This window comes from Zea mays, chromosome 2 (assembly GCF_902167145.1).
Source record: "Zea mays cultivar B73 chromosome 2, Zm-B73-REFERENCE-NAM-5.0, whole genome shotgun sequence".
NCBI lineage: Eukaryota > Viridiplantae > Streptophyta > Magnoliopsida > Poales > Poaceae > Zea > Zea mays.
In genome coordinates this window covers 152,986,830-153,009,409 of record NC_050097.1, presented here as the reverse complement: position 1 = coordinate 153,009,409, position 22,580 = coordinate 152,986,830, and the positions used below count along the sequence as shown (strand labels likewise).

At 44.3% G+C, this 22,580-nt stretch overlaps 2 protein-coding genes across 6 annotated transcripts; both read right to left on the bottom strand.

The window, feature by feature from the left end:
* Positions 1 to 2,172: 2,172 nt before the first annotated feature.
* Positions 2,173 to 3,593, bottom strand: LOC100285141 (calmodulin). Of its 2 annotated transcripts, none has more exons than NM_001158035.2 (3): positions 3,049 to 3,588; positions 2,583 to 2,944; positions 2,173 to 2,453 (listed from the first exon to the last, which is right to left on the bottom strand). In NM_001158035.2, exons 1-3 carry the CDS (start codon positions 3,131 to 3,133, stop codon positions 2,418 to 2,420), a joined length of 483 nt encoding a protein of 160 aa, NP_001151507.2. In that variant the 5' UTR covers positions 3,134 to 3,588; the 3' UTR covers positions 2,173 to 2,417. The 2 variants fall into 2 exon arrangements, with proteins under 2 accessions (NP_001151507.2, XP_008668118.1); XM_008669896.4 differs by having other exon boundaries at positions 2,174 to 2,453; positions 2,569 to 2,944; positions 3,049 to 3,593.
* Positions 3,594 to 9,421: 5,828 nt separating this feature from the next.
* On the bottom strand, positions 9,422 to 13,930 carry LOC100192005 (carbohydrate transporter/ sugar porter/ transporter). 4 transcript variants are annotated; one of them, XM_008668857.4, is made up of 17 exons: positions 13,134 to 13,930; positions 12,783 to 12,823; positions 12,614 to 12,674; positions 12,430 to 12,532; positions 12,232 to 12,334; positions 12,103 to 12,156; positions 11,942 to 12,004; positions 11,800 to 11,849; positions 11,528 to 11,603; positions 11,238 to 11,402; positions 10,942 to 11,029; positions 10,753 to 10,838; positions 10,560 to 10,667; positions 10,340 to 10,384; positions 10,158 to 10,250; positions 9,998 to 10,041; positions 9,422 to 9,839 (listed from the first exon to the last, which is right to left on the bottom strand). In XM_008668857.4, exons 1-15 carry the CDS (start codon positions 13,360 to 13,362, stop codon positions 10,158 to 10,160), a joined length of 1,365 nt encoding a protein of 454 aa, XP_008667079.1. In that variant the 5' UTR covers positions 13,363 to 13,930; the 3' UTR covers positions 9,422 to 9,839; positions 9,998 to 10,041. The 4 variants fall into 4 exon arrangements, with proteins under 4 accessions (XP_008667079.1, XP_008667080.1, XP_020402951.1 ...); XM_008668858.2 differs by lacking the exon at positions 13,134 to 13,930 and adding an exon at positions 12,914 to 12,967 and having other exon boundaries at positions 10,162 to 10,250; NM_001137429.1 differs by having other exon boundaries at positions 9,427 to 9,839; positions 10,162 to 10,250; positions 13,134 to 13,423.
* Between the last annotated feature and the right edge of the window lie 8,650 nt (positions 13,931 to 22,580).

The following is a 22,580-nucleotide window of genomic DNA, read 5'->3' as shown; positions in this document are numbered from 1 at the left end:
CTGTTTTCAGCTAGCATGGATCAACATGCTGAACAAGATGCAATAGCTGAGAAAGAGGCACAAGCTGAGCAGGAGGCACAAGCTGAGAAATTTAAGGAAATAGCTGAGAGGGAGGCACAAGCACCTAGGGAGGGCTGTCCCAAGAAATGTAAGAGAAACAATGAGACTTCAATGGATGAGTTGATTGCTTTACGACGAGAAGAGCTAGAGGTCTACAAAGATCTCACAGAGAGACAACTTTAGCTTACACAAAGGAAAATAGAGAAATGTGACCCCAACAATGATCCATTTAGTATGACAAAATGTATTGAAAAATTGAAAACTTTTTCTTTTACTCAGCAAGAGAGACTTGAAGCAATTAAATTTCTAAAAGGAGATAGAGAGGCTAGAGAGATATTCATTGGTTGTGATGAGATAGATCTTGCAGATGTTTACATCAGGGGTTCAATTACACCTTAATTTAAGGTAATACTTATTTCTTAGTACTTATTTTGAATACGGGTTTGTAATATTTTTAATGAAACATGGTGCAAAAAAATACTTTGCTTCCAAACACCTCTATCTATCCAATACTGTAGTATTCTAAACTGTGGTATTGTCATGACTAAAGTATAATGTAGTATTTTAAAAACCGTGGTTTCCAAATACTTTGTTCCCAAATAGGGCCTTAGCGAACATATTTGCTTAGGTTTTGATCTAGGATTCTATTTATTGTCTAGTTTAGCGAAAGTTTTGAAAGTTCTAATTTATATCCTCTTAGACGTCATCGTTTCCTACATATGTAGGAGAGCAGTTTTGCTCCCACCTTCTAGGAGGCGTTTGGTTCAGTGAGATAGTCAGAATCTGGCCCTAGTACTCGGGCAAGGAACCAAACACTGCACATTTTACATCTCGGATATTCTGTCATGTGTGGAGAATCCCATTATTAACATTGAAAGAGATAGTCTCGGGTAACGGGAATAGCTAGATTCCAAAAATCTATTGGAAACCAAACACAACTTTAATATGTACCCCTCCAAAAGTGAGAACGAACAATATTTATGGATGGACGGAGTAGAAGAAAGAAAGAATCAACATGATAGCGCTCCACAACTTTTTTGTATGAGATGATGGCGCGACCTATACGAGCTAGTAGCTAGGTTAGTCCTTCCGGTGGCTTCTGACAGCGATCTTCAGCGTGGTGATTGGCCTTGGCCGGGCACGGGGGCCATCATATCATTCGGCATGATCGACGGAGTTGTTGTCGGCGTGTCTGTCCGTGTCACGCTCTGTCGTCGAACTCGAACCGCATGGGCAGGCACAGGCCATCATTGTGCATAGAGATTAAGGAACAGTGAGACACCTCTGTGTTGTATTGGGGCAGATAGAGAGAGACACACACGTCGGGGTCTTGGAATTGGAAAGCCATGCATCTGGAGCTATCTATCGATCTATTTCTAGCTACTATGTCGCTTGGAAACCACGCTAGCTAGCTCGTACTGCTCCATCTGTTGGAAGAAGATACAGTTCTAGAATCATGTCAAGTTGAATGACCTTTTTGTATGAAAAAAAAAGATGCTAACGTTTACTAAACAAGTCATGGCTTTTGAACCACGGTGCCTTTTTGAAATCATAAATTTCGACCCCGACCTTTGATCTCACGCTCCTACGAGAATCCTACCGGTGCTGACCTAGGGCCTCTTTGGATTTATGTATTTTTTTTCCGTTTTTCCTGTGAAAATGATCTGATTCTTATAAAATGCACGTATAATTTCTCTGAAATTTCAGCAATCAAAGGAGGGCTAGAACTTTTAAATTGCAAAGTGAGATAGCTTAAACCATCGTGATTTTATCAGGACATTGCCTGCCGTGTGGTGTGGTGTGCACTTGGTTTTTCTCTGAATTTCTGCCAGCAAAAGCCTGTCACACAATTACGGAGTTCTGTATGCCTATGCGGTTAGTTCTGAAAATTCTTACAGTTTTTTATCGGTTTAGGATTTCCCATCAACATATGGCCATCATGGTGATTTTGCAAACCTTACTATTCTGTAGTCTCTACTCTAGGTTCTAGTCACTGTACCCGCAGGAGATCAAGAGAGAGAGAGAGAATGTTTGCAAGATTCAGAAGCATGAGGCAGATTTTAGCCATTCTGTTCAGTTAACTGCAACCTTCTGTTTTGTAAACTTCTTCTTCTGTCTAACATTATTATTCATGTTGATTTCCTTTACTGAACAGAATGGCTAAATCTGCCATTCATTTCAGTAGTTTTTTTAAAAAAAATTACACCGTGAGCCATGCAGATTCTTCTGCTTTGCTTGCTGTTAGTTACAGTACATTTCTTCCTCCTGGCAGCTAGAAAGTAGAAACTAGGGTGGCAGAACGAGTCGAGTTTCAGAGGATTATACAGGAGGGGCAGAGTCCCTTGGAGTGAGACGATTCACTCCCATGCTCTTCCAGCTCCTGGTTCCTTCGTCTGCACAAGAACCCCAAACCATGCATGATCAATTCCGTCAGGTCAAGCTTGATCGATGGTGCGGGAGAAAAGAGGGATCAGGACGAGTGGATGACAGAGACAAACGACGGCTCACTTGGCAAGCATGACCTTGGCGAACTCGGAGTAGTTGATCTGGCCGTCGCCGTCCGCGTCGGCCTCGCGGAGCATCTCGGCGAGCTCCTCCTCGGAGAGGCGCTCGCCGAGGTTCTGGAGGACGTGGCGGAGCTCGTCGCGGGAGATGAAGCCGTTCTGGTCCTGGTCGAAGACGTGGAAGGCCTCCCGGAGCTCGTCCTCGTCGGCGCCGCTCGCCTCCCGCATCTGGCGCGCCAGCAGGGTCAGGAACTCCTGCAGGTCGATGGCGCCGCTGCCGTCCGCGTCCACCTCGTCCACCATCTCCTGCAGCTCCTCCTCCGTCGGGCTCTGCCCCAGCGACCGCATCACCGTGCCCAGCTCCTTGGTCGTGATCGTCCCTGGTTTCATTCATTCGTCGTGCCGCCTCCACTATCAAATCCTACACGAATAATGCGATGCGATGCGGAGATTATTAGAACAGGGAATGGCCGGCCGGCCGTACCGTCGCCATCTTTGTCGAAGAGGCTGAACGCCTCCCGGAACTCCTCGATCTGTTTCTTGGTCAGCTGCTGCTCCACCTCCTCCATCCTCCTCCCTCCTCGCTAGCTCCCGATTCTTCAATCCACCGCTCACCGACCGATCTCCTTAGCTCCGTTGGAGACGCCGCCTCATGATCGATGGACGACGCATGGTTCGTCCTCAATCACAGATTCACAGGCAACTCTTCTGTACGGACGGAGACGGATTCGCGTTGATCGACGAGGAAGGGCCAAGGTGAAATTCCTCTGTTTGTTCGTGCTCTTGCGTTGGCTAAAATAAGGAGTCTGCATGCGTAAACCTGGATGCCAGGACTTGTAAGATGAAAGTTGCTACCAAAAACACCCATGCATCAAAAGATGCCATGAATGGTCGTATCAGTGTTACTGGCCCTGGGCATCAAGACATTGAAGCCATCAGTTGCCGTTGATATGATCACTGAGGGTATCAGTGCTACGGCCATGATAATTAGTAGTTAGTCGACTGCAGCAATTTTGCAGTGACAGATCATATTCAGTGTAGGGTACCTCTAAGGCTATTCACAACACCTTATTTCTTAACACAATATCCAAAATTGCCACATTGAATACTATACAAGATATAAAGGGTGTTTGATTCCAACGGATAAAGTTTAGTCCCTGTCATATCAAATACTCACTTCGTCCCAAATTACAATTCGTTTGACTTTGTTATGCCACTTTAACCGGCTCTTCCTATTCAATTTTTTTGCAAAAAGAAATGAAAAAAATCAAAGCCACATTTAAAATATATTATATGTTAAATAATATCACAACAAAAATGAACAATAATTATGAAATGTTTTGAACAATATGAACTGATCAAACATAGGGTAAAAAAGTCAAACGAATTATAAATTGGAACGGATGGAGTATTTGAATGATAATTATGAATATTAAATATATTCTAATCATAAAAGTAATTATGTAGATGAAGATTAAAAGCCGAGACAAATTTATTAAACTTAATCAAGTCTATATTTAATGCTCGTAATTGATGTTCAAATATTTGATATCACATGAACTAAACTTTAGTTAGGGAAACAAAACAAACTTATAGTTGTTTCAATGTGTAGTATCATGTATTTTTTTCATAGTCTCCATAAGACAATTAAATGCTAGATGTGTTTAAGAGTATTGTTGATCGGTGATTTGTCTCTACCTCAAAGGGTAATTACTGAGCGAACTTCAATATTAACCGATAATTACTAAAGACCGTTCAGTAATAATCAGTTAGGTGAAACTTCACCTAGATGATGAATAGCGCGCGTGTGAAAGCATCTATGTTCCTGGATGGTTTTAGTGATTAATGACAACGTAAGATTACATGTGACTAACATGTGTTTTGCAGAACAAATTGTAAGTTAGGTCACATTGGAAGGAGTTGCGCTACAACGGTGAAAACAATCCCTCAGATGAGAACATGAAGTGACGACTGAAAAGGCGAATCAAAAGATGAAGGACTCCAAATCCTAAGTGTCAAAGGAGTTGTGGACACTTGGTATAGAGTTAGGACTTCTATTTTTGGTTTTGCCGTACTATAAAGAGGGGATGTGGATGAGTAGTTTGACTAAGAGAAATCTAGTGTAGTGACGGTGCATGTTCACACTCACAACTAGTGCTAGGTGTCACTCTAGAACTCACTCACAAGTTAGAATCGAAAACAGTTTAGAAAAAAAACTAAGAAAAGGAAAAGGGGTTATTGACCTAAGGGCACCGGACTGTCCGGTGTCCACCGGACTCTCCGATGGTCCCGCTGACAGCGAGCCCGAGAGCGGACGAGAGCAAGCCCCGACACCTCTGAAACCCGAGAGCGAACAGTTCCCGACAGTTGATTTTTAGCCCGGCACCGGACTGTACGGTGCGACATAAGAGCAACGACTAGTTTTTAGAATTAGCCATTAGAAACGCACAAATGGTGCGCCAGTGGCGCACCGGACTGTCCGTTGCGCCCATGCGCAGCAGCCTGTTGTAACAGCTAGTTTTGGTTGGTGGGTGTATTTATACCCTCTCCACCAGCCATAATAAGTGTCTTGCTGCCCCAACCACCTTGTATTCATTGCTAGAGCACTGCAAGTCCATAAAGCCTAGTGAAGTGACTAGCAAAATCATAATCCCATGTTAGGACCTCATTAGTGCGCATGAGAGTCACTTAGAGCACACACCACATGCATTAGGCTTCTCTTGGTCAAGTGAAGGTCTATGGCTTATTACTCTTGGTGATCGGCATCACCTAGATAGCTCGGTGGTGATTGGAGTTCGGTGATCACCTCGGAGGATTTATTGGTGACCTAACTCGATAGTTATACATGGTCGTGAGGGATCCACCGCGCCAGTGAGGCAAAGGATCATCTCATGGTGAGCACTTGGTTCTTGCGAGGACCAAAGAGGAGCGATACCCTTGCGCAGGTGCTTCAACAAGGACTAGTGGAGAGTGCCGACTTTTGGATACCTTAGGAAAAAATGGAGGAGTCTTCTTATCCCTACTTTATTTTCCGAATTTACTTTGAGCATTTTACTTTGTGTATTTGCTTTGCTAGTATTTGCAATAATGACTTAGGGTTGTTCTCTATTTCATAGCGTTTACTTCTTGTTAGTATATTGGGTGAAGTTGGGCTCATGTTTAGGGTTTAATCTTTTGTAAATATTTTAGAAAAGCCCAATTCATCCCCCCTCTTGGGCATCATGATCCTTTCAGCGTGTGTATATACACACACACAGATAGATAGAGGGAAAGGGAGCAACAGATATCAAAGAAACAAGGGGACGCGACAAATCAAGGATGGAGACATAGCGCCCTTTAATCTAGGGATATTCCCTAGCTAGCTAGGAAAGTAATTGATTTTGCTAATACCCCCTCAATCTGGACATCTATCAAGTAAGTTTAGATTGTGCCATAGATGAGTGAACGTTGGAGATGGAAGGGCCTTCGTCATGATACCTGCCAGCTAGTCTTTAGAAGATATGTGAGGTACATTAAGTTGGTTCATGATAACATGCTCACGAACAAAATGGTATTCAACCTCCACATGCTTCATGCGCCGATGAAAAATTGGACTGGTAGCGAGGTATGCGGCACCGATATTGTCACACCATAGACTAGGGATCGTGTCAAAGAAATCCCTATTTCACGAAGCAGAACTTGAATCCAGATAACTTCGATAGTAGCATCGGCAACAACCTTGTATTCAGACCTCTATGCTTGATCATGAGACCGTAGCATGTTTCTATGAAGTCTAGGAAATGAGATTACCAGGAAAAAATAGTGTAGCTGCCCGTACTACGTCAATCATCCATATTGCTAGCCTAGTCAGTGTCTAAGAAGGCACTGAGAAGCATGGAGCTGGTCTTTGTAAAGCGAAGACCAAGACCAATGGTGTGGCGAAGATAGCGAAGAATATGTTTCACTGTGGACCAATAAACCGTAGTTGGTGATGACATATATTAACACACCCAATTAACACATAATTAAATACCAGGGTGAGTCAAAGATAGACACTGAAGTCTGCCAACAATACTCTGATATTTGGTGACATCATCTGGAGATAAGTAGTCACCATCCGTGGATGAAATCTTGTCGATCGGTACCATGGGAGTGGTAACGCCGCTAGCTGAGAGAATGTTTGTGCGTAATAAGAGATCATGTATATACTTCCGCTGAGTCAAAGTGAGCCCAGCAGTGTGATGGCACACTTCAATCCCCAATAAGTAGCTCACCGGCCCTAGATCCTTGGCCACAGAATCATCTCGTAGTTGTCCAAGTAACCGACCCGTGGCAGCAGGAGAAGAACTATTGATGAGGGTATCACTAACATAAATGATAAAATAAATCTGAATGCCATCCTTATTGAAGATAAAAAGTGAGATGTCTGCCTTAGAGGTCGAGAACCCCAATTTCACCAATTTGGAACTCAGATGAGCAAACCAGGCTCAAGGGGTCTGCTTGAGGCCATATAAGGACTTGTGAAACCTACAAATATGGTATGGATGAAAAGAGTCCTCAAAACTAGGCAACTACTTCATATATACCTCTTTATCAAGAAAAGCATGAAGAAGTGCATTATGTATGTCAATTGGGCACCGAAACAATTGCGCCAAACACATCGGCAACAAATGGGTTTCCCTAGCCATATTCTGATATGTCGGTGGACTCATATCTAGGACAACCATCACTGCCATCTTCACTAAATGGTAGGTCAACTCTGAGCACAACCGGACCATCCGCACATGATCTCGAACCGTCTAGCCCTAAGTCAGACCGTCCGGTACCCCACCCCGGACAGTCCGAAGTCACACAGAGCCCATCACAAGAGTCACAGGCGGCCTGGCGCGACTGGACCGTCCGGGAATTGTACAGGACCGTCCGGTTCACTCCTAGACTGTTCGACTACATAGGTCGGACCGTCCGGAGCACCGGAAGGAACTTGTGATCGGCCTAGTACAAAAGGCCGGCATAAAGATAGTCAGCCACATAAGCCCTAGAAGCCGAAACGGTTACACGTTATTGAGCTTGTTTGGCCTGCTAAGTCCAAATTTTCTGCTCGCTCTCACCCTCACTCGAAACAAAAGGGGAAAGTTATTTTCACATTTAATGTTGCTAAGTGTGAAAAAAATATTTGATGAGTTACTTACGCATGGTAACATTAAATTGTCACATACAATTCCTCTGGCTCAAGAATTAAAAGGGCGTGTGTATTGTAAATGACATGACTCCTTTCTTCATAACACCAATGATTGTGATGTCTTACGTCGGCATATACAATCGGCTATAAATGAAGACCGATTGAGATTTCAAGAGGTAAAGATTGACAGGCCACATGTCTTTGTCGCCACATTAGAGCCGACGAGAAAAAACTTTGGTTCGGCCATGTGCGCCCAGTAAAAACAAAGGTAAAAATTTATCATTGGTCATCCCCGCACGCCAAATATGTCACACAGAGTAGTTACTCGAAAGACTTCGAACAAAAGAAAGACCGAAGGCGCTGGGGGCAAGCACACCCAATCACGGTCACCTGTCCAGTGTACGCCGGACGGTTCAGGCACTAAGACCGGACAGTCCGGGACATGCGCGGACAGTCCGACTATAAAGGCCAAACGATCTACAGGTAACCAGAAGAAGCAACGACCTCAGGCCGTCAGACCACAGAGTTCCAAAATAGGTACTAGGAAGCAAAACACTTCCAAGGTGTCTGGCCGACTCAGCAGAACCACTCCTACTTTTGACCCTTTGCTTGTTAAATATATGAAGAAGGTCGTTCCACACAATTGGCCAATAAAACAAACGAACTAAAAAAAGGTGATCTGTGCGAAAGCAAAGGCCGACTAAACCGACCCAAAAGGTAGTGCAGCCAAGATCGTCTGGTCACCCTCCTCTAGGGATATCATGGTGCTTTCCAGTCTATTCAATGTTGATGTGTTATCCTACTCAAATGTGGGGTGGTATGATGATGAATCCGTATTACTGGTCCAATCCGTTTACTTATTCGGGCTAGGGGCACCACAAGTTTTTGTCTATTGATATGTTGATTAGGCAGACATGGCTGAGGAGGATGCAATCCATAAACGACCTCTGTGCGTCAAAGTTCTATCAAATATTTATATTATCTGATCACAAGAGCCGATGACTTGCATCGAGTTGAGTCCTTACTTCAAGAGCAAAATAACCCATGAGATCTATTGTTTTTGAAGTGCGCTGGTGCTTTTGGTTCGCCAAACTCCACCAAAAGGCAAGGGCAATGTGTTGAACATCAAAAGTGGCGGACAGTCCAGCCCTAGAGCCCGGACAGTCCGCGTCTCCACGAACAGATTGACTCGGGTGATTATCCTTATCTCGGCGTGGTTATCTATCTAATCACGTGAGTCTATTGCTAACGCCTATATATACACACACGACCAATTGAGAACCCTCAAAAATATTTCAATCGAACCAATTTACTTTCTTTACCCTTCCTGTCCTAGGAGTAGATGTAGCATAGTCCTAGTCCACGTCGTCTAGATCCGTCTTGGGCCTCCTAATGGATAAGATTTACTTCGTCTACTTCACTGGAGATCTATACCTCGAATTGATCTCTTAATGTCTAGGGGACTCTATGTCGTTTCCGAAGACGCTTTGGTGACCTACTGACCCGGAGCACCATAAGATCTCTCCCTATGGGACGGGATCAAGGTTATGCAAGGAAAAGACGACCCTACGTCATTGCGGACCGTCCGACCCAGAGCGCGGACCATCCGGACGTACGCAGGGAAAGCGCCGCTCCTGCGCTCAAATCGCGGATCGTTCGGCCCAGAGCCACGGACCGTCCGTGTCGGCATAAATTCCAATGATTGGCGCTCATACCGCGCGTCTAACACCTACCAATTTTATTTCCAACACACAATTTCGAGTCGCTGAATCTTACACTACCACTACTCACAGTGCAGCAACAACTCGATCCACTGGCCACATTTAGTCATTTATCACCTACATACATGTGCATTTCGTAAGCACAAATGCTAATGCAGCGATACTGCATACACCGCTTACGGTTACCAGTACACAGCTCTTGCTTCTTCCTGGGTCTCACTGGTATTGCTGCCATACACGATGAAATTTTGAATCATTCCAAAACTTCTATAGTTCATCCTCCAAAGAACAGCTATCTACTATCGCATCGCTCTGGCACTGCCAGAAAGGGTTTGAATGTGAGGATGAGCCCGACCAGCTCAACGACGTTCAGCAGGAAGAACACCATCTGATCACCTGCATGAATGAGTTCGTGGAACAAGGAAAGCTGAATACACGCCCTGCCAACAGCAACAACAAAAAAAGAGCACGAAATGGCTGCTCTGCAAATTCTCTCTCTCTCTCTCTCTCTCTCTCTCTCTCTCTCTCTCTCAAAAGAGGCTAGCGAATTTTACCTGGGAAGAAAAAGGCATGCTGGCGTTTCTGCGCCCACGAGAACCTGAATCCAGACACAAACAGTCAGGTGCAGTGTTCCATGCATCACATGAAGCAAGCAGAGCAGATCATTCTCCAACAAGCATAGTGCAGGTAGAGAACTGTTGGAACTGATCATACTCACACAATGCCCGCTCCTGCCGGAGCAAGTGCCTTGAAGAAGGACATCCCTGTCATGGACAGTCCGTTCGCAGCTCCTCGTTGATCCTGAGGCTGTTATTTTCATTGCATGACCATCACTCAGTCAAACCACAGATTAACAGCACAGATGTTTTGAAATCTTCTTTGAGACTGGTGCCTACCACTGCATTGTTTTGAAGGATGAAAGTGCCTGTAATGATCGTAACCTAACATTGCATGCCAAAGATTAAAAAACAGTTAGAATAAAATCAACTTCAATACAGCAAGAAGATATGAAATGCCCACTTCTTCAAAAGGAAAACAAAACCTGTGAAATCCTAAGTTGTGGGAAAGCATACGTGACATTCAAAAAAAAATATCACGTATAAAAAAAATACTCACAGCAAGATTATTCTTTATCGCTGACGCAATGTTCAAAATGATTGACAGTCCTGGTTCTGAGATGTATGTCATGTAGGGGTAGGCAAAGAGGATAGGTATGCACAGGATCTGCAAAGGTTGAGGACGGCACTTAAGATGTGCAGCAAGAACAGAAGGGATTGAATACCTGAGTAAAGGGATATAGTTTACTCACAGCTGCAATTCGAGAAGATTTGATCGGCCCGAGAACCTTATTGATTCTAGGGTATAGAAAGAGTTGATAAACAAGAAGACTGGCACCTGAAACAGAGGAGGTAAACTGCTGTAAATGTTTTTAAACGACTTGTCAGCATTATATATATTAATGGAGAAGAAGGTCAGCATACAATGAGAGAGAAATTACCAGTGACTGCAAGAACTTGACCAACGTCCTCAGATGATAAGCTCAGTCCACCATACTTCTTGTCACTTTCAGCCCATAGAGAGAACACCTAGAGTTAGTTTTCATTAGCGATCTGAAAAAATAACATGCTAGAAATCTCCTCTAGATAGGTGCTGTAACAGAGGGCACACAACATACATCTACATGACCTTTTCAAACAAATAAAGTAACACAAAAGCAAAATAAAAAAGACAAATTTAGTTCAGAAACTTCAGTGCCGTATCTAACAAACAAACAAACAAACAAAAAGCGAATACCTCTGTGTAAGCCATGTCATGGAACGAGAAGATGCAGTAGACAATTATCGACGACATCAACGGCCAGTTCCTGAATAAGCTCTTCTTCTTCCTAATGCCGCTTTCTTGAACCTTTTCAACGTCCTGGCTCGTACTCTCGTGAACTTTGTGCCTGTGCAGAGTCTCCTAAAACACATCGCGAGACGACAGGTTTAAGATGGAGGACAAGGGGGAGGAACCAAAAAAATCTGGTTCAGAAGGTAGAATAGAATCAGAATAAAGCAGCTAGTCTCATCGCCGTACGTACGTACCGGCATCCATATGCAGCTCACTAGAACAGCAGCAGCGAAGACCGACGTGCAAAGGCATGGTAGGAAATACGGGAACCTGACAGATTCTCAAACAAAATAAAGTACGTATATACTCTGTAAGGGCGGCTAGTTTGGGAGCCACAAATCCGGAAGGGTTTGGAGGGAATTTTAGTCCCTCCAATATCCTCTGGATTTGTGGCTTTCAAACTGACCTTAAGTGTACTGGTTAAAACCACCTAGTTTTGTTGTTGGTGTGTGAAAAATATATATACCTTCCAAATACCGAGTCAGGTGAAAAGATAGCCGGGAAGTTCTCTGCAGGCTGCCACCAGATTAGGATTAGGATAGACAGTGAGTGAGATGTGAGTTCAGTTTGATAGATAGATTGGGCATTGGCTCGGAAGTAGTATGTACCAGTGCAAGGTAGCCTCCAAGAGCTGGGCCGATGATGAGGCCTATCCCCCATGCCGTGCTGACCTAAGATTGCAGCAGGGAGGTGAACATTTTCAGAATATATATATATATATATATATATGCGGTATAGGAGATCGATCAGTGTAAAGCTTGTGTGTTACAAGTGATAGCGCTAGAGCTTCATGTTCAGGCCGGCAGACTTCGATGGCATAAGCCTGTACGTAGATAGAAAACCGATGGAGCATCAAATTACTCTGTCTACCATACAAGAGCTCAGAGAAATTATGCACCTTTATTGGTCCAAGCAAGCCGTTCAAAGCACCAAGCAGGAACCGTGTGGCGATTGCCATCCAGTAGTTGACGCTCAGGCCAAACAGCGTGTTGAACACGACCCTGGGACACATGAAGCGCTCTCCCTGAATGTGTGTTTTTTTTTTACATAGAATAGAATGGAATGGAGGTAGTGAGATGCTGTCGTCGTTACTGACACAGAGGAGATGCCGAACACGACGACAGGTTTCCTCCCGATACGGTCCGCCGCTATTCCCCAGGCGGTTGAAGTCAAGCATCTACCAAACATGAACGAGGCACCTGGAACATGAACGAATTAAGCCACATAGTATATACGCTGAAAGCTGAGCGCGAGAGAGCACGCAGTTCGTCAGAACTGACCTACGAAGCCGGCGTAGAAGCCGATGTCTTCGGTTCTTTCAGCGACGTTCAGGTCCCTTATCTGTGTTGGAGATAGTAGTAGGACACTCGTATTGTTAATCATCATGCAAATTAAAGCCCTGAATTTCAATACCACCCATGAAATGTAGTAGTATGTATATATACGTACCATGAAATACAAGAAGGGGAACAGCGATGAGATGGGTAGGGCTGAAAACAAACCAAAAAAAAGAAGGGAGATCAGAAAGTAACAGCAGTAATGTGCAATGGGAAAAAATGGTGGTGCTGCTATCCATCAACCATCATTGAGAGGAGGAAAAGTCCCAATGGCCGGCCGGCCGGCCACTCGCTAGCTACGCGCTGGGACTTGGGAAAGGGGACTTGGCTTTATCTTTTGGCTCGCCCTCACGGGCGGCGCGGTAGCTGATTTGTGCGGTGTGGATGGATGCATGGGGCGGCGGGGGTGGGGAGGATTGTTGAAGAAGAAGCGTGGCATGGCATGGCAGGCGCGCGTACGTACCAGTGCAGAGGGTGACGATCCAGACGTAGATGAAGTTGGCGTAGGGGATGCCCGGGCTCGCCGCCTTGCGCCGGTCCACGGCGCACCCGGGGCACCCGTCCACGTAGTAGTAGTAGTTGTTGTTGTGGTGATGGTACCCGCCGCCCGCCTCCGCCTCCGACGCCGACGCCGGCGCCGCCTTGTTCTCCAGCAACGGCGCCGCAGCCGAGTCGCCCCGACGACCCGCCATACCAATCGACCGATGGACGGAATGCCGCGCGCGCAGTATGGCTCGTCCTAGCTAGTGCACGTGCGCGCAGCTAGGACCTACCAGTCTATCACTAGAGCTCAGCTCAGCTCCGCTCGCTCGCTGGCTATCTATAAACGGAGGGCTGAACGCCTGGACCAGCTTGGCCACACGTTCATGCGGTGGTTTCATTACTATCACTGCACTGCATGCTAGTACATCATCATCACGCTTTTCCTCTCCTTTTTTTCCTTCTAATAAAAGTCGATCAGGTGCTTAAAAACTTTATAAAGTTACATCGACCAGCAGCACAGATACATGCATGCATGCATGCGTGTATGCATGCGATCAGAAAAGAAAAACCCCACTGCGGATCCAGGTTTCGATTTCGATGGACGGCGGCAGGGAAGGGAAGTAGCAGGGGACGACACGGATGCTCGTAGCTAGTAGCTGCTAGTCTGCTACGGCATCATGCATGCATGTGACGACGATGCGCGCGCTAGCTGCTCGCTGTCCGAGATGCCAAATCCGACTCGCCCATCGCTAACTCTCCTCTCTCTAGACTCTAGTACTCTGTAAATAACAAAATAAATAGTTGCACGCATGAACACCACCGACAACAAGTCATTTAGGTACCGTTTGGTTCAAATATTTGTAACGTAATGAGTAAGTGATTACGTTAAATCATGTTTGTTTTAGTTCAACCGTAATCAGATATCGTATTAAAAATTGATACCAGACTATTTAAACTTGTTACCGCCCGTAATCAAGTGTAAACCATTACCATTACTCTTTACGTTACATTTCGTGAACCAAACAGCATCTTACTTGCTTGTTGTCTAGTGGGTCAACAGCTAGCCAAAATGTTTAGCTAAGAATTAGTCTACCCCATAAACCGTTTTTATTTAGGGTTTGTTCGGTTTGACGTAAATACATGTTGATTATTGAGTGTTAATGGATCGGTTTAATTGCATAACAAGTTAAAATCTACCTCAATGCAGCCTAACCCCCTCAAATTCATATGAAATAGGAATAATCCAACAAAACCTTACTTGGATTAAAGCTAATTCCTAATCCTGCTAGTTCTGAATAGGAGCACCACGCCGGTGAGGGGATCGGAGGAGGCTGTCTGAGCTTAAATTAAAGACAGAGTATGTGTACGGAGAAGCACGGTGTTTTTTTTCTTCTTCTTCTTCTTTTACTTCCTTTGATCGCTCCATTAGCTAAGAGACAGAGTATGTGTGTATCAAGGCTAGCTATCACCCTCTTTCATAGGAGGAGTGATGAGGTCAGACAACGGCCGAAAGCATACTGAGTGAGAATAATAATCAGAAGGGGGTGACAAAGGATCATGGTGTGGAACCTCAGCCGAGAGCATCAATAATTACATCGTGTTGCGTGGTGTGGCAATGATCGATGACGGTGGGTTTCGACATCCCTGACGATGCGGCGTTGTTCGAGGCGATGCAAGCTCAGCAGTTGCCAGTTTATCTATATATAGTTACTAAAAACATTGATTTGTACTGTCGGTTGTACTATTTGTAAAATAAAATTTAAATATGAGTTACAAGATAGATAAGCTGAAGAGGCCTCGTTGAGAGAGACGACCTTTTGTGTGGAGTTTGGTGGTGGTGGCGTCAGCACGTGCGTCATTTCGTCATCGGGAAACCACAAACGTACAGGTACAGGTCGGTTGGTGTGAGTTTGCTGGTCGATGCTGTCGTTGCCCATCGCGCGCTGCTTTGGTGGTGGTAGGCCGGCCGCGGAGGGTTGAAAGGGTGCTTCATTTGCTAGCTATACCGCGCGCTCGCGTATTCTGTATCCTAGCTGTTCTATTCTGTTCGGGCTCGTTCCATGCATGCATAGCATCTCCACCAACTTGGACGTGATTTGACGTGATGTGATTGTGATCGTGATCGTGATCTGCGATGCGGAGGAAGAGTCGCGATGGACTACTTACATTAATGTTTAGATTATCTTCAGCCCTACAACTTCTTCATTTATTTTCCATATTCAAACTCCACTGTATAAATATTGATATATATTTAAGTTATTTAAATAGATCTTAACTATATTGTATAAATAATTTTTTATATATATTTTAATATTTAGAGTTTAACATTGAGTTTGCTCGGTACCCATATTTCTGGACAGGCCCCGAGCCCAGCCCAGCCCATCTGCCCATGCATGCAGCAAGCTTGCCCCAACTAACCAACGTCTATTTACACTGATTACAATGCAATACAAGACGGAACGAGGGAAACCGTTCTCATTTGTTAACAGTAATCATGTTTGCTTAAAGCAACTCCAATAGTTTTGTATAATTATACTATCTAAATTTAGATTCAGCAAGTCCTCAAATAATATCGGAAACAAAAAAGCTCATCTCCTCCGACAGTTCTTTGTATATTACTTTCTAAATATGTTAAAATTTAACATGTCACCAGTTTTAGTAGGACCATCAGCGATGACAGATTCAACTTTGTGAATTGTTTTGGCTTTTTGATTTACTACCACAATTGTTTATCGTTTATTTCCGACATGTGCATGTGCGACTGAAAGGGAAATGAACTTAAAACATTTTCTATAATCGATTTTGGTGTTTGACGTCCATTACAAATCACGTGGACTAACTAGTTTGCCTAGTTGTCATTTATCTTAGGTGCGTAAAGTTCAACATATACCAACAAAGAAATTAAGTTGGGACTCAACAAAGTTTGGAGCAAAGACTAATAGAAGTGCTGCCAGTGGCGCACCGAACACTGTCCGGTGCCCAGGCCGAGCACTCCATGAACTGGTCACTCTCGGGTTTTTTCTGAGAGACGCTCCACTATAATTCACCGGACTGTCCGGTGCGCCAACGGAGCAACGGTCAACTGCGTCCAATGGTCGACTGCGGTGAACAATATAAGTGCACAGTGCAGAAGTCAGATGTCAGAGCTGCGGAGTTATAACGCACCGTACATGTCCGGTGTGCCACCAGACTCTCCGGTGCAGCAAGAAGACAAAAGACTTCAACGATCAACTGCTCCAAACCCCAATGGTTTGCTGACGTGGCAGGCACCAGACAGTAAACAGTGTCATGTCCGGTGCACCACCGGATTGTCCGGTGCGCCCATCAACAGCAAGGTCAGCAACGGCTAGGAAGTGGTTGGAGGCTATAAATACCCCCAACCACCTCCATTCAAGTCATCCAAGCCTCCTACACTTCTCATTCAATACAAGAGCAAAGGCAAACACTCCAAAGACACAATCAAAGCATTCAATCCACTCCAAGCTTCGAAATCATCTCAATTTCTTTGAGACTTGAGAGAGGATAATTTGTGTTCTTTTGTTGCTCTTATTGCTTGGATTGCTTTCTCCTTCTTATTCTTATTCTTCTAAGTGTTTTGTAAAGCTAGCAAGAGATACCTAAGTGTGTGGTGATCCTTGTGGGGTCTTAGTGATCCAAGTGATTAAGGAGAAGCCTCGACCGGTCTGTATGACCGGTTGAGAGAGAGAAAGGGTTGGAATAGACCCAGCCTTTGTGGCCTCCTCAACGAGGACTAGTTTCTTCGGAACCAAACCTCGGTAAACAAATCCCGTGTTCATTTGTGTTGATCTCCACTTGATTTGTTTCCCTTTCTTTCCTCTCTCTAAAAGTTCCTTTGCACATATTGATTTGAGTTGGCTCCCAAAGTTATCCGCACTGATTGAGCAACTCTTGGCAAGGATAACTATCTTCCGCACTCCGAATTATTTCTAACCCCGAGCATAGTGCGTGTTTAAAGTTTGTAAAATTCAGGTTTCGCCTATTCACCCCCCTTTAGGCGACTTTCAATTGGTATCAAAACCTGGTGCTTCATTAAGAGTCTAACAACTCGAAGTGATGTCGGGAGAACACGCCAAGAGGGAAATGGTCACCGATGAAAAGCCCGAAGGCTCTGGAAGGAAGAACGATGAATGGACTCCGTCAAAGGAGGTCGGCGACAAGTACAAGGAGGAATCTACTTCCTCCATCAAGTCACATAGTAAGGGTGACAAGAAGAAAAAGAAAATGAAGAAGGTGGTCTACTACGACACCGACTCTTCATCACCTTCCACATCCAACATCGAGTCCACCACTTCAAAGCGCCAAGAGCGCAAGAAGTATAGTAAGATGCCTTTACGCTATCCTCGCATTCCAAAACGTGCTCCTCTACTTTCCGTACCCCTGGGAAAACCACCATATTTTGATGGTGAAGATTATTGTATGTGGAGTGATAAAATGAGGCATCATCTAACCTCACTCCACGAAAGCATATCAGATATTGTTGAGTTTGGAGCGCAGGCACCATAGGTGGGCGACGAGGACTACGACTCTGATGAGGCTGCCCAAATAAGGCATTTTAATTCCCAAGCAACTTCTATACTCCTCGCCTCCTTGTGTCGGGAAGAGTATAATAAGGTGCAAGGGTTGAAAAATGCTAAAGAAATTTGGGATGTCCTCAAGACGACGCATGAAGGGGACGAGGTGACCAAGATCACCAAGCAAGAAACGAACTCTGTCGATTCGTCCTCAACAAAGGAGAGGAGCCACAAGCAATGTACAACCGGCTCAAAACAATGGTCAACCAAGTGCGCAACCTCGAGAGCACAAAATGGGATGACCATGAAATGGTCAAGGTTATTCTAAGATCTCTCGTTTTTCATAATCCTACTCCGATGATCCTTGCGGGGTCTTAGTGACCCAAGTGATTAAGGAGAAGCCTCGACCGGTCTGTGTGACCGATTGAGAGAGGTAAAGAGTTGGAATAGACCCGACCTTTGTGGCCTCCTCAACGAGGACTAGGTTCTTTGGAACCAAACCTCGGTAAACAAATCTCTTGTTCATTTGTGTTCATCTCTACTTGATTTTGAAAGTTGCCTAGAGGGGGTGAATAGGCAAGTTGAAACTTTTTCAACAAAAACTAGAAACGAACTGGGTAAAACCGGTTCAACCGGTGTCAAAACCGGTTCAACCGGTTTGCACGAGCTCAACTAAAGAATGAGATATAAAACTGAATTGATCTCGAAATCCACCCAGTTAACTTTGGAAATGAGATATTCTAGTTGATCCACAGGGTTCAAAGTAGTAGATCTGAGAAGGGCACTTCTCAAAATACACACACCAAAAAAGATATAAACAAATCTTCCACGGAATGGTGAGAGAATGAAGAACACGAACAAACACAATGAGCAAGAACACAAGAGACACAAGATTTATCCCGAGTTTTGGTCACACCACCAAGGTGCCCTACTTCCTCGTTGAGGCGCCCACAAAGAGCCGGGTCTCTTTCAACCCTAATCCTCCCTTTGCCGACCACAAAGGTCAAGCCCACACAATAATCTTTGCTCAAACGAGCGGGTAATACAAACTTTCTTGTGGTCTTCCACAAGATTTAGAGACTCACAAGAGACACCTAGTTGTCTAGGAGCTAGAAGCTCCAAGAGTAATGAATCCACAAAGAACTCGATGTAGTACCAAAGCTCGAATGAAGAAGTGCAAGAGAGATTTGGAGATGAAGCACAAAAACCGCAGCTCTCAAACTCACTCAAAGATTTCTCTCCAAAGATTTGAAATGGGAGAGGCAAGAGGTGTGTGAGAGAGAGTGGGAGGTGTTTCTCAGGTTAGAAATGGAGTCCAAGTCGTGCTCTACTGTGGGGGAGAGAGATAGGAGTGAGTATATATAGGTGAGGCTCCAAAACTAGCCGTTTTTTACTTTTCTGCACAAAAAACGGTTGAGCCAGTCCCAAAACCGATTGAACCGGTTTTCAAAAAGCTGCACAACTTTTTGGCTGACATAGCAGACTGGCAGGAAAAAGTGAACAGTGCAAAAACCGGTTGAATCAGTTTTAAAACCGGTTGAACCAGTTTCCACCAGACTGAAAACCGGTTGAGTGTCCGGCTGAGCTGGTCCAAAAACCGGTTGACTAGTTTTTGAATACCAGCTGAACCAGCCTGAAAACCAGTTGAACCAGTATTTGAATACCAGCTGAACCAACCTGAAAACCAGCTGAACCAGTATTTTCCAGAGAGCAATTTTGGCCAAGATAGACTTAAAAAGGTTGTACTACATACTTTCTGAATGTCACCTAGAGGGGGGTGAATAGGCAAATCTGAAATTTATAAAGTTTAAGCACAACTACAAGCCGAGGTTAGCGTTAGAAATATAATCGAGTCTGAAAGAGAGGGAAAACAAATCAACAAAGAAATAAAGTGAATGAACACGGTGATTTGTTTTACCGAGGTTCGGTTCTTGCAAACATACTCCCCGTTGAGGTGGTCATAAAGACCGGGTCTCTTTCAACCCTTTCCCTCTCTCAAACGGTCACTTAGACCGAGTGAGCTTCTCTTCTCAATCAATCGGGACACTTAGTCCCCGCAAGGACCACCACACAATTGGTGTCTCTTGCTTTGATTACAAGTGAGTTGGAAACAAGAATATAGGAAGAAGAAAAGCGATCCAAGTGCAAGAGCTCAAAAGAACACAAAAGTCTCTCTTTCTAGTCACTAATTTGTTTGGAGTGATTTCGGACTTGGGAGATGATTTGATCTCTTTGTTTGTGTCTTGGAATGAAGTCTAGAGCTCTTGTATGAGGTTTGATGGCTGAAAACTTGGATGCAATGAAGTGTGGTGGTTGGGGGTATTTATAGCGTATGGCGCACCGGACAATCCGGTGCGCCACCGGACACTGTCCAGTGCACCAGCCACGTCACCCAGCCGTTGGGTTCCGACCGTTGGAGCTCTGACATGTGGGGCCACCGGACAGTCCGATGGTGCACCGGACAGTCACTATTCACTGTCCGGTGCGCCTTCTGCGCCTGCTCTGACTTCTGTGCGCGCAATCACACACTGTTGATCAATGTTCCCTTTTGCAGACGATCGTTGGCGCTGTTAGCTGTTACTCCGCTTGGCACACCGGACAGTCCGGTGCAACACCGGACAGTCCGGTGAATTATAGCGGAGTGGCTCCCAAAATCCCGAAGCTAGCGAGTTGGAGGGAATCCACCCTGGTGCAACGGACACTGTCCGGTGGTGCACCGGACAGTCCGGTGCGCCAGACCAGGGCAGCCTTCGGATGTCTTTTGCTCTTTTTATTTGAACCCTTTCTTGGACTTTTTATTGGTTTGTGTTGAACCTTTGGCACCTGTAGAACTTATAATCTAGAGCAAACTAGTTAGTCCAATTGTTTGTGTTGGGCAATTCAACCACCAAAATCATTTAGGAAAGGTGTAAGCCTATTACCCTTTCAATCTCCCCTTTTTTGGTGATTGATGCCAACACAAACCAAAGCAAATATATAATTGCAGAATTGAACTAGCTTGCATAATGAAAGTGCAAAGATTACTTGGAATTAAACCAATATACATTTTATAAGATATGCATGGATGCTTTCTTCTATTTTAACATTTTGTACCACGCTTGCACCACTTGTTATGTTTTTGCAAACTCTTTTGGAAATTCTTTTCAAAGTCTTTTTGCAAATAGTCAAAGGTAAATGAATAAGATTTTGAGAAGCATTTTCAAGATTTGGAATTTTCTCCCCCTGTTTCAAATGCTTTTCCTTTAACTAAACAAAACTCCCCCTCAATGAAATTCTCCTCTTAGTGTTCAAGAGGGTTTTAGATATTAATTTTGAAAGGGGTTACACCAATTTGAAAATTCTATCAAAGATAAGATACCAATTGAAAAACCTTCTTTTAATACAATTTATTTTTGAAATTGGTGGTGGTGCGATCCTTTTGCTTTGGGCTAATACTTTCTCCTCCTTTGGCATGAATCACCAAAAACGGATACTTGTGAGTGAAATATAAGCCCTTTTTCAAACTTGCTCCTCCTTTTGTAAATAATGGTGGAGTGAAGATTATACCAAATTGGAGAGCGATGTGGAGTGTCAGCGAAGGATGAATAATTCGATGGAGTGGAGTGGAAGCCTTGTCTTCGCCGAAGACTCCATTTCCCTTTCAATCTATGACTTATCATGAAATATACTTGAAAACCACATTAGTCATAGCACATGAAAGAGATATGATCAAAGGTATTGAAATAAGCTATGTGTGCAAGGGATCAATCAAAGTTCCTAGAATCAAGAATGTTTAGCTCATGCCTAAGTTTGGTAAATGTTTTCTCATCTAGTGGCTTGGTAAAGATATCGGCTAATTGTTTTTTGGTGTTAATATAAGCAATCTCGATATCCCCCCTTTGTTGGTGATCCCTCAAAAAGTGATACCGTATGGCTATGTGCTTAGTGCGGCTGTGCTCAATGGGATTATCCGCCATGCGGATTGCACTCTCATTATCACATAGAAGAGGAACTTTGGTTAATTTGTAACCATAGTCCCTAAGGGTTTGCCTCATCCAAAGCAATTGCGCGCAACAATGGCCTGCGGCAATGTACTCGGCTTCGGCGGTAGAAAGAGCTACAGAATTTTGCTTCTTTGAAGCACATGACACCAGGGATCTTCCCAAGAACTGACAAGTCCGTGATGTGCTCTTTCTATCAATTTTACACCCTGCCCAATCAGCATCTGAATATCCTATTAAATCAAATGTGGATCCCTTGGGTTACCAAAGACCAAACTTACGAGTATAAACTAAATATCTCAAGATTCGTTTCACGGCCCTAAGGTGAACTTCCTTAGGATCGGCTTGAAATATTGCACACATGCATACAGAAAGCATAATATCTGGTCGAGATGCACATAAATAGAGTAAAGATCCTATCATAGACCTGTATACCTTTTGATCTATGGATTTACCTCCCGTGTCGAGGTCGAGATGCCCATTGGTTCCCATGGGTGTCTTGATAGGCTTGGCATCCTTCATCCCAAACTTGGTGAGTATGTCTTGAATGTACTTTGTTTGGCTGATGAAGGTGCCCTCTTGGAGTTGCTTCACTTGAAATCCTAAGAAATACTTCAACTCCCCCATCATAGACATCTCGAATTTTTGAACCATGATCCTACTAAACTTATCTTAAAAGTCGGGAGGTTGCTCAACATAGACCTCTTCCTTGATTGGTCCATTGAGGAAGGCACTTTTCACGTCCATTTGATAAAGCTTAAAGCCATGGTAAGTAGCATAAGCAAGTAATATACGAATTGACTCAAGCCTAGCTACGGGTGCATAGGTTTCACCGAAATCCAAACCTTCGACTTGTGAATATCCCTTGGCCACAAGTCGGGCTTTGTTCCTTGTCACCACACCATGCTCATCTTG

Bases quoted from the DNA above. Each gene is read 5' to 3' on its own strand.
- LOC100192005 (XM_020547362.3), bottom strand. From the start codon at position 13,362: ATGGCGGGTCGTCGGGGCGACTCGGCTGCGGCGCCGTTGCTGGAGAAC. The intron at 10,839-10,941 runs GTAATTTCTCTC...CCTCTGTTTCAG, and splicing joins TCAAGTTCTTGCAGTCACTG to GTGCCAGTCTTCTTGTTTAT. The intron at 10,385-10,559 runs GTGAGTATTTTT...ATGCAATGTTAG, and splicing joins CGATAAAGAATAATCTTGCT to GTTACGATCATTACAGGCAC.
- LOC100285141 (XM_008669896.4), bottom strand. From the start codon at position 3,133: ATGGAGGAGGTGGAGCAGCAGCTGACCAAGAAACAGATCGAGGAGTTC. The intron at 2,945-3,048 runs GTACGGCCGGCC...GAATGAAACCAG, and splicing joins CTTCGACAAAGATGGCGACG to GGACGATCACGACCAAGGAG. The intron at 2,454-2,568 runs GTGAGCCGTCGT...GTTCTTGTGCAG, and splicing joins GCCAAGGTCATGCTTGCCAA to ACGAAGGAACCAGGAGCTGG.